The 15,484-nt window shown below is 40.7% G+C and overlaps 2 protein-coding genes and 15 non-coding genes across 17 annotated transcripts in view; 15 read left to right on the top strand and 2 right to left on the bottom strand.

Annotated features, from left to right (window-relative positions):
* The window catches only part of ckap5 (cytoskeleton associated protein 5), a 94,505-nt gene that overhangs the window by 16,670 nt on the left and 62,351 nt on the right, over positions 1-15,484 (bottom strand). The gene's annotated exons all lie outside the window — the stretch shown is intronic.
* On the bottom strand, positions 62-15,454 carry LOC125970476 (aminopeptidase N-like). The gene is made up of 24 exons (XM_049722796.2): positions 15,318-15,454; positions 15,089-15,237; positions 14,056-14,153; positions 11,713-11,829; positions 6,835-7,021; positions 6,599-6,741; positions 6,370-6,506; positions 5,988-6,114; positions 5,677-5,831; positions 5,474-5,587; positions 5,038-5,181; positions 4,776-4,841; positions 4,326-4,391; positions 3,663-3,835; positions 3,442-3,521; positions 3,168-3,298; positions 3,005-3,060; positions 2,560-2,707; positions 2,359-2,450; positions 1,384-1,494; positions 1,124-1,291; positions 918-1,058; positions 427-508; positions 62-349 (listed from the first exon to the last, which is right to left on the bottom strand). Exons 2-24 carry the CDS (start codon positions 15,232-15,234, stop codon positions 194-196), a joined length of 2,838 nt encoding a protein of 945 aa, XP_049578753.1. The 5' UTR covers positions 15,235-15,237; positions 15,318-15,454; the 3' UTR covers positions 62-193.
* trnai-aau (transfer RNA isoleucine (anticodon AAU)) lies at positions 7,486-7,559 on the top strand. Its single transcript has one exon. It is a non-coding gene; the product is annotated as a tRNA-Ile (tRNA).
* Positions 7,782-7,855, top strand: trnai-aau (transfer RNA isoleucine (anticodon AAU)). The gene has a single exon. It is a non-coding gene; the product is annotated as a tRNA-Ile (tRNA).
* On the top strand, positions 8,048-8,121 carry trnai-aau (transfer RNA isoleucine (anticodon AAU)). Its single transcript has one exon. It is a non-coding gene; the product is annotated as a tRNA-Ile (tRNA).
* trnai-aau (transfer RNA isoleucine (anticodon AAU)) lies at positions 8,314-8,387 on the top strand. Its single transcript has one exon. It is a non-coding gene; the product is annotated as a tRNA-Ile (tRNA).
* Positions 8,583-8,656, top strand: trnai-aau (transfer RNA isoleucine (anticodon AAU)). Its single transcript has one exon. It is a non-coding gene; the product is annotated as a tRNA-Ile (tRNA).
* On the top strand, positions 8,890-8,963 carry trnai-aau (transfer RNA isoleucine (anticodon AAU)). The gene has a single exon. It is a non-coding gene; the product is annotated as a tRNA-Ile (tRNA).
* trnai-aau (transfer RNA isoleucine (anticodon AAU)) lies at positions 9,199-9,272 on the top strand. Its single transcript has one exon. It is a non-coding gene; the product is annotated as a tRNA-Ile (tRNA).
* Positions 9,462-9,535, top strand: trnai-aau (transfer RNA isoleucine (anticodon AAU)). Its single transcript has one exon. It is a non-coding gene; the product is annotated as a tRNA-Ile (tRNA).
* trnai-aau (transfer RNA isoleucine (anticodon AAU)) lies at positions 9,728-9,801 on the top strand. Its single transcript has one exon. It is a non-coding gene; the product is annotated as a tRNA-Ile (tRNA).
* On the top strand, positions 9,994-10,067 carry trnai-aau (transfer RNA isoleucine (anticodon AAU)). The gene has a single exon. It is a non-coding gene; the product is annotated as a tRNA-Ile (tRNA).
* trnai-aau (transfer RNA isoleucine (anticodon AAU)) lies at positions 10,260-10,333 on the top strand. The gene has a single exon. It is a non-coding gene; the product is annotated as a tRNA-Ile (tRNA).
* Positions 10,526-10,599, top strand: trnai-aau (transfer RNA isoleucine (anticodon AAU)). Its single transcript has one exon. It is a non-coding gene; the product is annotated as a tRNA-Ile (tRNA).
* On the top strand, positions 10,792-10,865 carry trnai-aau (transfer RNA isoleucine (anticodon AAU)). Its single transcript has one exon. It is a non-coding gene; the product is annotated as a tRNA-Ile (tRNA).
* trnai-aau (transfer RNA isoleucine (anticodon AAU)) lies at positions 11,058-11,131 on the top strand. The gene has a single exon. It is a non-coding gene; the product is annotated as a tRNA-Ile (tRNA).
* Positions 11,327-11,400, top strand: trnai-aau (transfer RNA isoleucine (anticodon AAU)). Its single transcript has one exon. It is a non-coding gene; the product is annotated as a tRNA-Ile (tRNA).

Genomic DNA, 15,484 nt, shown 5'->3' on the forward strand with positions numbered 1-15,484 from the left:
AAAATCTTAACGGGTAAGTGTTATGTATAAATGCATTGCTGATCACACACACAGACACACACATGCTCTGCTACTTTATTTTTGTGTGTGTATAGAAAACATTGGGCCATTAGTCAGGTGATTTCCATAGTGACATAATGTTAAGTATTACGTTTGCATCAAATCTTGTCGAGACACAAAATCATCAAAATCTTCACTGGTCTCTCTGGCTGGTGAACCAGTGGAGGATCTCCTGTTTGTTCTGCTCTAGCCATTTGATATTTGCTCTGGTCCTCTCCACTGCTTGCTCCACTGCCATAGTTGCTGAACCAAAGCCTGTGGCATGGTGTTCAGTCACAAAATCCTCCAGCTACCAGAGAAAATGTGAGAAATAGTTCAGACAGATGCAGGACTAAAATACATAATGATTTTTTTACATTGACTGACCTGTTGTAAGTGGACAGGTGTGGAAAACCTTGCTGTGACGTCATCAATGATTGAGGCAAAATTGAAGGAGCCACCACCATATCTGGAAAGAAGAACACAGGAACAGCTTCAACTCTATTTTCCTCTACTACTTTGACTCTTTCTCTGTTAAAGTTCATCAGCAACTCTCCTTTTAGTTTGTAGTGCCATAACAGAAGCAAGTTTGTGTTTCCAATTTTGGCCAGAAACATAAAGCACATAAATGCACACACACAAAATTGACCAAAATCGACTCTTTACTGGCATTCATAAATGAAGGTATCACTGTAATTCAATTTCTCAATTGAAGCCATAGGTCACAAGCAAAAAAGAAATCACTACAGAGGAAAATCAAATGTTATGTTAAACCAAAAAGCAGGAGATAACCAGACGACAAAACACAGATTAAGTTCAAATTCAATTAAAAGTACACATCCATGAAGCACTATTATCCATGACTGTGCAAGACTTACTCATTAAACATGAAGTCCCATTGAAGTCTCACAAAGTTCCACGCTAATTCCTGACCCAGTCTGTTGCTGGCCACAGCCCCAATGACTGTAGCGGCATCCTGCTTTCGAATCATATCTGGCATTAATGTGTACGAGAGATACCTGTGAAACCCGACAACAGCTATTAAAATCAGTCTTCAAAGCACGATTGAATAAAATGTACTTACCTTTCCAGCAATTGTGTGTTGCTGCTACACGCTAGGGCGGACATGAGTTTATTTGCCTCACTGGCTACAGATGCATTCTTAAACTGGGCCCAGCCAAACTCCCACTCCGCCTCGTCCCCAGATGCTATGGCACTGCAGTATACTGCATCTCTCAGGTGTGGCTGGATCCTGTCAGAGAAATACAATGAGGGTTGCATTTTGTATTTGTTCAACAACATTAAAGACTGTGTGGAGTATAAAATATATTATGAAGAACACACGAGTTATGTTGAGGGTTTTGCATCCATTGTTCGAACCAAGTGCTGGTCAATTTTTGGCACTGTGTTATTCCAGTCTGACAGGCCATTTGGATGGCATTCACCTGATTGTACCTGCAGGGAGAAACAACATGGCCATCAGCTTGGTGTGCAATTGGTCCATTTGTTCTGTATACCTTTGACTACACTATGTTCATCCTCCCTGACTGAAGGTGGTAGGAGTGCAATACTTCTTAAAGTTAGTTTTGAAAACTCATCCGGTGTTGTCTTCTCATCAAAATGCTACCATGACTACAAATCAATTATTGGATTATTAATATATCATTAAAGCTCCTGAACAGGTAAAAACTTTGTCTACCTTGATGACATCATATCAGCAAATAAGCTACAATTTTCCACAACAACCAACAAATGTCAAACTTCATACATGGTCTGAAACCTCAACGCAGTATGGACCTATCACTAGTGCAGTGGTTCTTGACCTAGTTGGACGTACCGAACCTCACCAGTTTCATACGCGCATTCACTGAACCCCTCTTTAGTGAAAAATAAAATAGTTTTTTTCAAATTCAAGACATAGATGTTTTTGACTGGTGCGCAAAATGAGCCGTGTATGAGCATCACCTTCTTCAGAGAACAAAACCAACACAATGCATGAACTCACAACAAAGTACATACCTGCAAATTAGTGTGACTTCTGTTTTGGCCTTTGCGAGCCAGTTTAGATATGTCATCACGAATTTACACGATAAATCAAGTGTGTTTGGACCTTCGCAGTGGAGGCTCTGCCGAACCCTTGAGACCGACTCACCAAACCCCTATGGTTGGAACCCAGGTTAAGAACCACTGCACTAGTGGAAGTCATGTGGAGGATTAAACAGGTAATACCCATTACCATGGACTCCTTTGTGTTGTTCTTGTAAGTATATTTTCCCCATATTTGTAAGTGGCCAGGTGTGGACAACCTGATATACTCACTGGTCTGTGTGTCTCTGAGGAATCTGGATCCAATCTGACGTCATGTTTTTGAAATACAGGTAGAGAGGCGTGACTAACTTCTTCATGTACTCCTGGAAGTGTTTCAAAGAGATGAGTGAAGTCCAGACTGTAAATGTTACTTTCCAAAACTACACAGTAGAACAAACATGACAATGGGTCGAAAAGTGACTCTTTACGTACCTGCATAGGGTGGTAGACTTCAGTTTGGTCCAACATAAGGTAATAATAGTGAAAGTTATTCAAAGCAGTCTGCCAGGGAATGTACTCAGTCTCAGCATATAAATAAGATGTGGTTCTCAGAGCAAGTGAGGCAGAGACGAGACCAGCTCTGCAAAGGGAACAAAAATATCGATGGGTTATCGAATTTATAACTTGGTTATAATGAATGAATCTTCTTCCCAGTTTTTTCACTATTCAGAGGTACTTTTGTTTTCATTTTTTTCTGTTTTGTTTTGCTGGGAAATAGTCAATGTTATCCTTGAATTTAATTGGTCGAAGGAATAGAAGAAAAAAAATCGATGGAATTTGCTAACAATTTAGTTAATGTTGTAGTAGATTTTAACAAATTTCCTGTAAATGATTGGGAACGGAGCAAAAATATTACAGACACACTTGAGTTCTCTACCTGGCCAGATTAAAGGCATCATCCACAAGTTGGGCTCTGTTTGTTAGTGGTATAACCTGCACAAGAGATTTAAATGTTCACACACAACATATTAGCGTATATATTTATTCCACAAAGAAGACAGAACCACAAAGTAATTAGAGTTGATATCAGTATACTGTACCTGATGATCGTTGATAAGCTGAGAAAAAAGTCTTTCCCAGTTTCCTAGATCATAATTTACCCGATAATAACCTGTGACGTTGATATTAGCAAGAATCCACAAGCCGTCACTCTTCATCTTCATGTTTACAGCTAAAAGGAGCAAAGTGCATGATAAAAAAAAATAAAATAAATAGTTTCTGGACTGATGTTAAAAATCGTTTTAGTAAGATTTGCCCTTCAGTGTAGGTCAGACTATCAACTTGAGCATCTACAGAGAGATATTTGTTCCATACCTGTTTTCTTCAACAGCCACCAGGTATCTCTTTGGACCTCACCAGACTTCATCCATTGAATAGGAATTAGCCACTCATAGCTGTAAAATTTATAATAAAAGCAAATTGTAAAGCATATATATTTTTATATTTAGTCCAATCTATTTATACAGTTTCTTTTATTTATTTATTTATTTATTTATTTATTTATTTATTAATTTTAAAAAGAGTGAAGTACATACTTATATGGTGATTGCAATGATCTGTTGGTCTGAGCGTCCAGCAAGAAGTGCTTCTGAGATACTTGTCCTGTGGAAGTATCAATGGTAACGACAGGGAAGCCCATCTGGAGTATCCACCGATTCATGATGTCATGAACTTGACGAGGAAGATATATATCGTTGGCTTTCACCGCCTGTTGACAAAGATTACACAATTTTCAGATTTCTGACGAGGCTTGCCCCATTTTTGTCTGACGTATTCATGGTACTCAGTTGCACCACTTGTCACATTGGAATTATCTAAGCATATTATGGTTTTTTTTTGAAGATTCCATTAAACCGCACTACATTTACAGTAAATATTTTTCCCCTTGTCATATGATATAGTTACAGGTGCTTTACAAAACCAAATATAAAATTACATGAACAACTTGCAGTTTTATGTTTGATATGGTATTTAATAAGTGTGTGTGTTGTTTTCCATGCATTTCACACTATTGATCATATGATCACTTGTGCATTTTGACCATATCATATTTTAACGGAAGCTTGCATTAGCTGGGATTTGAACTTAATGTTGAACTTAAATCAATACCAATAGCGATGAAGAAAAACATTCAGTAAAATATTTGGCTCTTTATAGGCTCTGCAATAAGTAAAATAAAACTAAACCAAACTCCTTACCATTTGCAAATTGTGCCATAGGTCATTTCCTATTGTGTTACTGTAGGCAAAGTGGCTCAAGTATTTCTGGAGAAGAAAGACAAGCACATTATGCTACATTAGATTTGCAATTACCGTAATTTCCGGACTATAATCTGCACCTGAATATAAATCGCACCAGCAAAAATTAGGGGGAAATCCTGTTTTGTTGATATATAAATCACACCAAACTATAAGCCGCAATTGTTTTAAATGAAATGTGCTCATTTCTATTTCCTGTATAACCAAAACAAAGCATTTTACATTATCATAAAAATCATGATAAATCCATAGATAAGCAGCACCGCACTATTATATAGTATAAAATAGCCTGTGGAAAAAGCAGCGTCTTATAGTCTGGAAATTACATCATTTATGGGTTCTGGACAACATTGCTAATTGTTCTATATCAATTCTAAGAACGATACATACATTGAGTCCTTGGACGAAGACGGGCTCTGACAGGAAACTAGACAACATTCTCAAGACTGCTGCACCCTAGGGAACAGAAAGTTGTGTTTTGAAACTTGCAACAATGTATTGGAACTTTTTCATTTAATCTTGGAAAATATCAGAGGTGGTAAATCCAGATTCAGAGAGGAAAAACCCTGTCACTGTTTGGCTTTATCTATAGGAGCTTTGCAGCTTTTTCCTACAGTACGTGCACATGCATGTGTGTGTGTGTGTGTTAAACCTTGCTGTATGAGATGGTGTCAAACTGCTGACTGATGTGCTCAGGCAGTAGAATACTGTCTTCTTTCGAAGACAAAGGGTGAGAGGAGGTCAAGGCATCAACTGCAAACGCTCTGTGGGTTTCTTTCAGAATTATCTGATCCTTCTAGAACAAAGAAACAGAGATATATAATCAGTTTCTGGTGTTCACAATAGAGATTTATGTAGGAAAGGGAAAAAAAAATGTACAAGCACATCATACCATTCCAAACAGTAACATTAGCGACAACACACAACTAACGACTTGAACAACTATCGTGAAAAATGTAAAAATCTGTTTGTCAAAATTGCCCAATATCTGCAGTGGTTTTTGAATGAAGTCAAACAATTATTACTGTGCATTAGCAAGAAAACAAGCTGCAAATACAAAAATAGAAAGATTGAAATAAGGTCCTCACCAAGCCCCATGTTGGCTCATAATAGTCAGCTGCTAGATAAGAGACATACGAAGCAAAGCCCTCATTGAGCCACACCTCATTCCACCACCTCAGGGTCACCAGGTTACCAAACCACTGCATCAGAGAATCAAATCACACAACTTTACTGATTCAGTCAACTTGAAGGACTCATTTTAAGTGTGAGAATGTGATCATCAGCAAACCATGTGTGCCAGTTCATGGGCAATGATGGTGGCTGTGCTCTGTTTATTTTGACCGGAGGAGGTCAAAGGGCTGTATAGCAGTTTGGTTTCTCTGTATGTCACCAAACCCCAATTCTCCATCGCCCCATAATAGAAGTCTGGCAGAGCGATTTGATCTATGAGATAAAGCAGCAGAGAAAGTATTGATTGGACGGTCTTTGGAGGCATCAAAAACATGTAGGTGAACAATATGAAGAACTCCAGAATAATTCTTATTTATAAAATAAAAGTGTAAGTTTAAGGGGAAAATTGTATTTTTCTCCTAATCTAACCCAACTTCCTCAAAGGATAGGAGATGTTGTAATAGAATTGAAGGAATTCCAAAACGGGTCCCGTCACATTGAGCGCATAGTTTCCTTGTCCTTGCTCCATGGACTTCCTCCGGGCCCAGACACGTAACTGAAAACACACCCATGTTTTAGTCCACACATGACTTTTTCTTTAATCTAAATTAAGAAAAGAAATTAAAATAACACAAGTATTTATATAAATATATGTATTCACCTTTTAATAGCATGTGGGTTGACAGTAATTGGAGACAGCAAAATAGTTACTGTATTCATGTTTACCTAAACTCAATACTTAATTTTCAGAAAATATTTTTCACAAATGTGATGTCAAAAAATATATAGATATATTCTTAATATGAGTTACCAAGATGTCATCCTGCACAGAATTGACGTGTGTGTAGTCTGAGATGACAATAGCCAATAGATATGTTGACATTTTCTTAGTTGGCTCAAATCTGGTCCTCGTCACAGCTATGCCGTCAATAGTGGTGTTAACAGCCTCTAAAATGAACACAAAGGATCAATCAAATAATTAATTCACGTGTAAAGCAAAAGAGGCAGAGAGCCTATATACAATATGAATAAATGCTGACCTGTTTCATTGCCATTGGACAAGGCAACAGTTTGGGGTGGGTGGATGAGAGTTATGTTGAAAACAGCTTTCATAGCTGGTTCATCGAAACAAGGAAAGGTTTTTCTTGCGTGAGTCGGATGCATCTGAGAGCTAGCAATAATCCTGTGAATGAGTCATAATCAATCTGAGCACCTGACTTTACCTCACTCAAAACAAATCTTAAAATACTGCACAGAAATATGCAGTAGAATATACCTTCTGGCTCCATCCTCCACATATTCACTTCTGTATAGGCCAGCTAAGTCATCAGCCAGCTCTCCAGTGAACTCAGTGTGCAGAAGGTATGTCTCGTCTTTGGTTAAAATATCATTTAGCTGAACCACCATGTACTGTGTCTTTGGCTGCAACCAGGTGGATCTAATACTTGGAACGTAACCATTGCCTGCATAAAAATACAAACAAGTGAGATATGCTCGCTACCATTTATTTGAACCATGCACTGAAATAGTCGTCAAATCACATTGCACATATCTAGACAAACTTATTTAGACAATCTCAGCAGTGTCCTTCAGTAAAGTTTGTATTATATGGTTTTGACTTGAATGGACTTAAACAAAATACTTCACCACTTTTCATTGAAACTTACAAGTTTTATAACCAAGGTAGAAGTTTCTGGGACATTTGTCGACCAGCATTCATATTGGTTGTCCTTCACTGAGGTCTCTGCGCTTGGTATATGGTTTTACCTTCAGCAGACTAAAAGGAAATGTCTTAAAAAACCCTAAGCCAAACCCTAACCCAAAAGAAAATGCTTAAAAAAAACTAACCCTAACCCACCACTCATTAAAATTACACCCAGGGCAGGAGTTTTGCTGACATTTGTTGACCAAACATTCCCTTCATTGTGGCCTGTTAGCTCAGTTGGTTAGAGCATGGTGCTAATAACGCCGAGGTCATGGGTTCGACCCCCATATGGGCCACTGTCTTTGCTTATGTGTGCTGCTTGTACTGCAAAAGTTCTCGCTGAGCATGCTGTTCTTGGTGGGTTGATATTTTCCATCACTGGGGTGTCATACATTGTATATGGTTTCATCTTCAGCAGACTCAAAGGAAATCCCTCGTCACTCTTCTCATTAAAATGTTTGACTAAACCAAGGCGGGACATTTGAGGACATTTGTTAACCAGATGCAGACTAAATTGTGGCCTGTTAGCTCAGATGGTCAGAGCGTGGTGCTAATAACGCCAAGGTCATGGGTTCGACCCCCATATGGGCCACTGCTCTTCCTTATGAGTGCTCCAGATCTGTAATGTTGCCAAAGTCCTCACTTGGACATGTTGTTCTTAATGGGTTGATATTTTCTATCACTGAGGTGTCATACATTGTATATGGTTTTATCTTCAGCAGGACCTAAATTTAAAAGGCAGGACTTTTGGGGACATTTGTTGACCAGATGCAGACTGAACTGTGGCCTGTTAGCTCAGTTGGTCAGAGCGTGGTGCTAATAACGCCAAGGTCATGGGTTCGACCCCCATATGGGCCACTGCTCTTCCTTATGAGTGCTCCAGATCTGTAATGTTGCCAAAGTCCTCACTTGGACATGTTGTTCTTAATGGGTTGATATTTTCTATCACTGAGGTGTCACACATTGTATATGGTTTTATCTTCAGCAGGACCTAATTTTGAAAGGCAGGACTTTTGGGGACATTTGTTGACCAGATGCAGACTAAACTGTGGCCTGTTAGCTCAGTTGGTCAGAGCGTGGTGCTAATAACGCCAAGGTCATGGGTTCGACCCCCATACGGGCCACTGTCCTTCCTTATGAGTGCTCCAGATCTGTAATGTTGCCAAAGTCCTCACTTGGACATGTTGTTCTTAATGGGTTGATATTTTCCATCACTGAGGTGTCATAGATTGTATATGGTTTTATCTTCAGCAGGACTTAATTTTTTTAAAAGGCAGGACTTTTGGGGACATTTGTTGACCAGATGCAACCAAAACTGCGGCCTGTTAGCTCAGTTGGTTAGAGCGTGGTGCTAATAACGCTAAGGTCGTGGGTTCGACCCCCATACAGGCCACTGCCCTTCCTTATGAGTGCTCCAGATCTGTAATGTTGCCAAAGTCCTCACTCGGACATGTTGTTCTTAATGGGTTGATATTTTCCATCACTGAGGTGTCATACATTGTATATGGTTTTATCTTCAGCAGGCCCAAAGGAAATCCCTCGTCACTCCACTCATTGAAATGTTAATTTTTAAACGCAAGGCAGGACTTTTTGGGACATTTGTTGACCAGATGCAGACTAACATATGGCCTGTTAGCTCAGTTGGTTAGAGCGTGCTGCTAATAACGCCAAGGTCATGGGTTCGACCCCCATACAGACCACAGTTGTTACTTATGTGTGCTCCAGATCTGTAATGTTGCCAAAGTCCTCACTTGGACGTATTTTTCTTAATGGGTTGAGGTTGTCGTTCATTGAGCTCTCATCACTTGGTACATGGTTTTATCTTCAGCAGACCAAAAGGAAATCCCTCATCACTCCTCTCGTTAAAATGTTCCAATCTTTAAACCAAGGCAGGACTTTGGGGGACATTTGTTGACCAGATGCACACCAAGCTGTGGCCTGTTAGCTCAGATGGTTAGAGCATGGTGCTAATAACGCCAAGGTCATGGGTTCGACCCCCATATGGGCCACTGTCCTTCCTTATGAGTGCTCCAGATCTGTAATGTTGCCAATGTCCTCACTTGGACATGTTCTTAATGGGTTGATATTTTCTATCACTGAGGTGTCATACATTGGATATGGTTTTATCTTCAGCAGAACCGATTTTTAAAAGGCAGGACTTTTGCGGACATTTGTTTACCAGATGCAGACTAAACTGTGGCCTGTTAGCTCAGTTGGTCAGAGCGTGGTGCTAATAACGCAAAGGTCATGGGTTCGACCCCCATATGGGCCACTGCTCTTCCTTATGAGTGCTCCAGATCTGTAATGTTGCCAAAGTCCTCACTTGGACATGTTGTTCTTAATGGGTTGATATTTTCTATCACTGAGGTGTCATACATTGTATATGGTTTCTTCTTCAGCACGATGTAAATTTAAAAGGCAGGACTTTTGGGGACATTTGTTGACCAGATGCACACCAAACAGTGGCCTGTTAGCTCAGTTGGTTAGAGCGTGGTGCTAATAACGCCAAGGTCATGGGTTCGACCCCCATATGGGCCACTGCTCTTCCTTATGAGTGCTCCAGATCTGTAATGTTGCCAAAGTCCTCACTTGGACATGTTGTTCTTAATGGGTTGATATTTTCTATCACTGAGGTGTCACACATTGTATATAGTTTTATCTTCAGCAGGATCTAATTTTAAAAGGCAGGACTTTTGGGGACATTTGTTGACCAGATGGAGACTAAATTGTGGCCTGTTAGCTCAGTTGGTCAGAGCGTGGTGCTAATAACGCCAAGGTCATGGGTTCGACCCCCATATGGGCCACTGCTCTTCCTTATGAGTGCTCCAGATCTGTAATGTTGCCAAAGTCCTCACTTGGACATGTTGTTCTTAATGGGTTGATATTTTCTATCACTGAGGTGTCACACATTGTATATAGTTTTATCTTCAGCAGGACCTAATTTTAAAAGGCAGGACTTTTGGGGACATTTGTTGACCAGATGGAGACTAAATTGTGGCCTGTTAGCTCAGTTGGTCAGAGCGTGGTGCTAATAACGCCAAGGTCATGGGTTCGACCCCCATATGGGCCACTGCTCTTCCTTATGAGTGCTCCAGATCTGTAATGTTGCCAAAGTCCTCACTTGGACATGTTGTTCTTAATGGGTTGATATTTTCTATCACTGAGGTGTCACACATTGTATATAGTTTTATCTTCAGCAGGACCTAATTTTAAAAGGCAGGACTTTTGGGGACATTTGTTGACCAGATGGAGACTAAATTGTGGCCTGTTAGCTCAGTTGGTCAGAGCGTGGTGCTAATAACGCCAAGGTCATGGGTTCGACCCCCATATGGGCCACTGCTCTTCCTTATGAGTGCTCCAGATCTGTAATGTTGCCAAAGTCCTCACTTGGACATGTTGTTCTTAATGGGTTGATATTTTCTATCACTGAGGTGTCACACATTGTATATAGTTTTATCTTCAGCAGGACCTAATTTTAAAAGGCAGGACTTTTGGGGACATTTGTTGACCAGATGGAGACTAAATTGTGGCCTGTTAGCTCAGTTGGTCAGAGCGTGGTGCTAATAACGCCAAGGTCATGGGTTCGACCCCCATATGGGCCACTGCTCTTCCTTATGAGTGCTCCAGATCTGTAATGTTGCCAAAGTCCTCACTTGGACATGTTGTTCTTAATGGGTTGATATTTTCTATCACTGAGGTGTCCCACATTGTATATGGTTTTATCTTCAGCAGGACCTAATTTTAAAAGGCAGGACTTTTGGGGACATTTGTTGACCAGATGCAGACTAAACTGTGGCCTGTTAGCTCAGTTGGTCAGAGCGTGGTGCTAATAACGCCAAGGTCATGGGTTCGACCCCCATACGGGCCACTGTCCTTCCTTATGAGTGCTCCAGATCTGTAATGTTGCCAAAGTCCTCACTTGGACATGTTGTTCTTAATGGGTTGATATTTTCCATCACTGAGGTGTCACACATTGTATATGGTTTTATCTTCAGCAGGACTTAATTTTTTTAAAAGGCAGGACTTTTGGGGACATTTGTTGACCAGATGCAACCAAAACTGCGGCCTGTTAGCTCAGTTGGTTAGAGCGTGGTGCTAATAACGCTAAGGTCGTGGGTTCGACCCCCATACAGACCACTGCCCTTCCTTATGAGTGCTCCAGATCTGTAATGTTGCCAAAGTGCTCACTTGGACATATTGTTCTTAATGGGTTGATATTTTCCAAAGCCTAACCCCCTAACACTTCACAGGGTAATAGTGTTTGATGGATATAGTATAAGCGTTTTTTTAACTTCATATGAACTCCATATAAACAATCATTAAACATTGCATCTTAAAGTCTGAGAGCTGTAACAACACAGAGTAGAACACATGAAGCACACCAATGATGTCAAGGAACCCACATGACATAATCCCCCTTCATCAGTATGTGTTGATGTGTGAATACACCTGAAGCATGAAGCCGGGCAATGTGTTTGTTCTCCAGCACAGTATAGTTGAGTTTGTTTGAGTGGATCAGGACCAGATCGGTTTCTATTGCACACTCAAACTCCACAGTAGATGTGCCTGATGGGAAAAGACATCGCATGTTTTAGTATATATTGACACTGTTGGAGCTAGCATCTTTCTCAGAAGGGACTATGGAGGAGCCGAAGACGTCTCAATCCTTCAGATTTGACTTCAACCAGTAGGTGTCGGTAATGCGATTGAACACTTGGCGGTGTACCTAACAGTGTGTCCAAGTGACGTCACAGCTCAAACAGCCAATCAGGAGGTGGGGGTGAGGGCGGGTGTGGCACTTTCACTTAAGCTTTTTCCCTATTGGCCTGTTATGCAAATCACTAGTACAAAGCAGTGCATCCGAATGTAACCTGTCAAGTCGAAACAGCTGACTGGTTAGTGACACAGGCACTTGTGGAGTAAGATCTTGGTTCGATCCCAAGTGAGAGCATGTACTTGAATGTACTTTTAGAATTGGAACCTCGCTTTAAGTATACACATAAGCGAACTAATGCAAGTATTTATGTCGAAATACATGAGGTGGACCCCTCTGCACTCTTTTCAAGTGTACCTAATAACAGGCCACTTTATTAAGGAAATATCATGGTCAAATGTCACAGGTGTCAAACTCCAGTCCTCGGGGCCGCATTCCAGCATGTTTTAATAATAAAGTGGCCTGTTATTAAGTACACTTGAAAATGGCGGTGTACCTAATGCAGTGTCCGTGTGATTCCCTCGTTAAGCGCACCTGCGGGAAAAGTTTTAGCTTCTTTCACGTTCTGAAGTGGCTAAAACTTTTCACGCAGGTGCGCTTAACGAGGGAATCAAACGGACACTCCATTAGGTACACCGCCATTTTCAAGTGTACCTAATAACAGGCCACTTTATTAGGGAAATATCATGGTCAAAGGTCACAAGTGTCAAGCTCTAGTCCTCGGGGCCGCATTACAACATGTTTTCCAAAATTCGCCTCGTGTATTTCCCTAATAAAGTGGCCTGTTATTAGGTACACTTGAAAATGGCAGTGTACCTAATGGAGTGTCCAAGTGACGTCACAGCTCAAACAGCCAATCAGGAGGTGGGGGTGAGGGTGGGTGTGGCACTTTTCACTTTCACTTAAGCTATTTCCCGATTGGCCTGTGATGTACATCACTAGTACAAAACAGTGCATACAAGTGCAGCCTGTCATGTCAAAACAGCTGACTGGTTAGTGACATGGGCTCTTGCTTGGTAAGAACTTGGTTCAAGCCCAAGTGAGGGCATTTACTTGAATGTGCTTTTGGAATTGGGACCCCGCTTTAAGTATACGCATAAGCGAACTAATGCAAGTATTTATGTTGAAATACATGAGGTGGACCCCTCTGCACTCTTTTCAAGTGTACCTAATAACAGGCCACTTTATTAGGGATACATCATGGTCAAATGTCACAGGTGTCAAATTCCAGTCCTCGGAGCCGCATTCCAGCATGTTTTAATAATAAAATGGCCTGTTATTAGGTACACTTGAAAATGGCGGTGTACCTAATGCAGTGTCCGTGTGATTCCCTCGTTAAGCGCACCTGCGGGAAAACTTTTAGCTCCTTTCACGTTCTGAAGTGGCTAAAACTTTTCACGCAGGTGCGCTTAACGAGGGAATCAAACGGACATTCCATTAGGTGCACCGCCATTTTCAAGTGTACCTAATAACAGGCCACTTTATTAGGGAAATATCATGGTCAAAGGTCACAAGTGTCAAGCTCTAGTCCTCGGGGCCGCATTCCAACATGTTTTCCAAGATTCACCTCGTGTATTTCCCTAATAAAGTGGCTTGTTATTAGGTACACTTGAAAATGGCAGTGTACCTAATGGAGTGTCCAAGTGATGTCACAACTCAAACAGCCAATCAGGAGGTGGGGGTGAGGGTGGGTGTGGCACTTTTCACTTTGACTTAAGCTTTTCCCCTATTGGCCTGTGATGCACATCACTAGTACAAAACAGTGCATTCGAGTGTAACCTGTCATGTCGAAACAGCTGACTGGTTAGTGACACAGGTTCTTGTTGAGTAAGATCTTGGTTCGATCCCAAGTGAGGGCATTTACTTAAATGTGGTTTTAGAATTGGAACCTTGCTTTAAGTATACGCATAAGCAAACTAATGCAAGTATTTATGTCGAAATACATGAGGTGGACCCCTCTCCACTCTTTTCAAGTGTACCTAATAACATTTTTCATGCCACTGGACTTGCTGGTTCTACAGAATAGCAACATTTCAGTAATGTATTCCTCTTGACAACTATCCAATACTACGACTCACCAGTGAAAATAAAGAGACCAGAGTCGGGGTCAGGGCTTAAACGAGGCCACAAGGTAATGTTGTATGAAAGAGGGATCAGAGAAGTGGGCAGACGATACCTGAGGAGACAAAACATTTACTGTGGGCCCAGCTCAAGTAAAATTAGCCTTTCTCATTAAATAACAACAACACATAAATCGTAATGAGGAATGAAATCATTATGCCGAGAGGATCAAAACCCACGGCTCCTATCTAATCATAAAAGTGGAGCTGCATAGTCATGTAAGTAGATATTTAACAAGACATTCACGTGAGCAAAAACCAGCAAATAAAAATTAAATAATAATCTAGAGAGAGAGAGAGAGAGAGAGAGAGAGAGAGAGAGAGAGAGAGAGAGAGAGAGAGAGAGAGAGAGAGAGAGAGAGATTCAAGAGTTTTTTATTCGCCATGTTTGAGCGTGCCAAACAAGGAATTTGACTTCGGTAAATCACAGCGTCTGTGATAATAGAGAGAGAGAGAGAGAGAGAGAGAGAGAGAGAGAGAGAGAGAGAGAGAGAGAGAGAGAGAGAGAGAGAGAGAGAGAGAGAGAGAGAGAGAGAGAGAGTAGCTAAGCAGTCATGACAATGTTAACCCCAGTCGTAAGAGGAAGTTTAACCTGAGATATAATAAGATAAATGATGATTGATTAACTGGCATCAAGTCCAGCGCATAATCTGTTGGGTCAGTTGAAGAGGAAGGATAGATGGAAGATAAATGAATTCGAAATTCATTGAATGGTTCTGTTGCTCGAATAACCTTTGTGAGATTTAAGTATACTGGAAAAATGTTTTTCCAGTGTGTTGAATGAATGCAGTTGGAATGGAATTGACGGAATCTTCTCTTGCAAATTTACTGTCAAACAATGCTTGTTATTTAATCCTAAAACAATTATCATATCAAAGCAAAGTGGTGACTTGACTAACCAAGCAACTCAATCTACATGAAAAGAATGAAAAAAAGATCTCTTATGAACATCACTAAACTGTTAAACATCTCCTGAGGCTAACAATCATACCTGTCCCAAGGAGCAACAACATGATCACCTTCATCTCCTCCTGTCAGGGCAATAGTCCACAGAGTGATAATGGTTGCTAGTGAGACAAAGGTTAAAAGGACACACAGAATACAAAACTTGCTGACCCGACGACGTCTTTTCTCCATCACCTGATAAACAAGACACAGAATGTTCACACAGAATAAGTCACAATTAAAATAAAAGGCTAATATATCCAAAGCACACTTACTTGGCAGGGCTTCAGATCCAAAATGACAAAAATCAAATGAAAGTCATCACTACAGTTATGCTCCCGTGCTCAGTCCTCTCACTGTTTGCAAGGGAATGGATGACGTATTTGGACGGAGGAGTGAAATAAACAGCCGATAACCATTGACTCGAGGGAGCAATAAGAGT

Source organism: Syngnathus scovelli, chromosome 6 (assembly GCF_024217435.2).
Source record: "Syngnathus scovelli strain Florida chromosome 6, RoL_Ssco_1.2, whole genome shotgun sequence".
NCBI classification, from domain to species: Eukaryota; Metazoa; Chordata; class Actinopteri; order Syngnathiformes; family Syngnathidae; genus Syngnathus; species Syngnathus scovelli.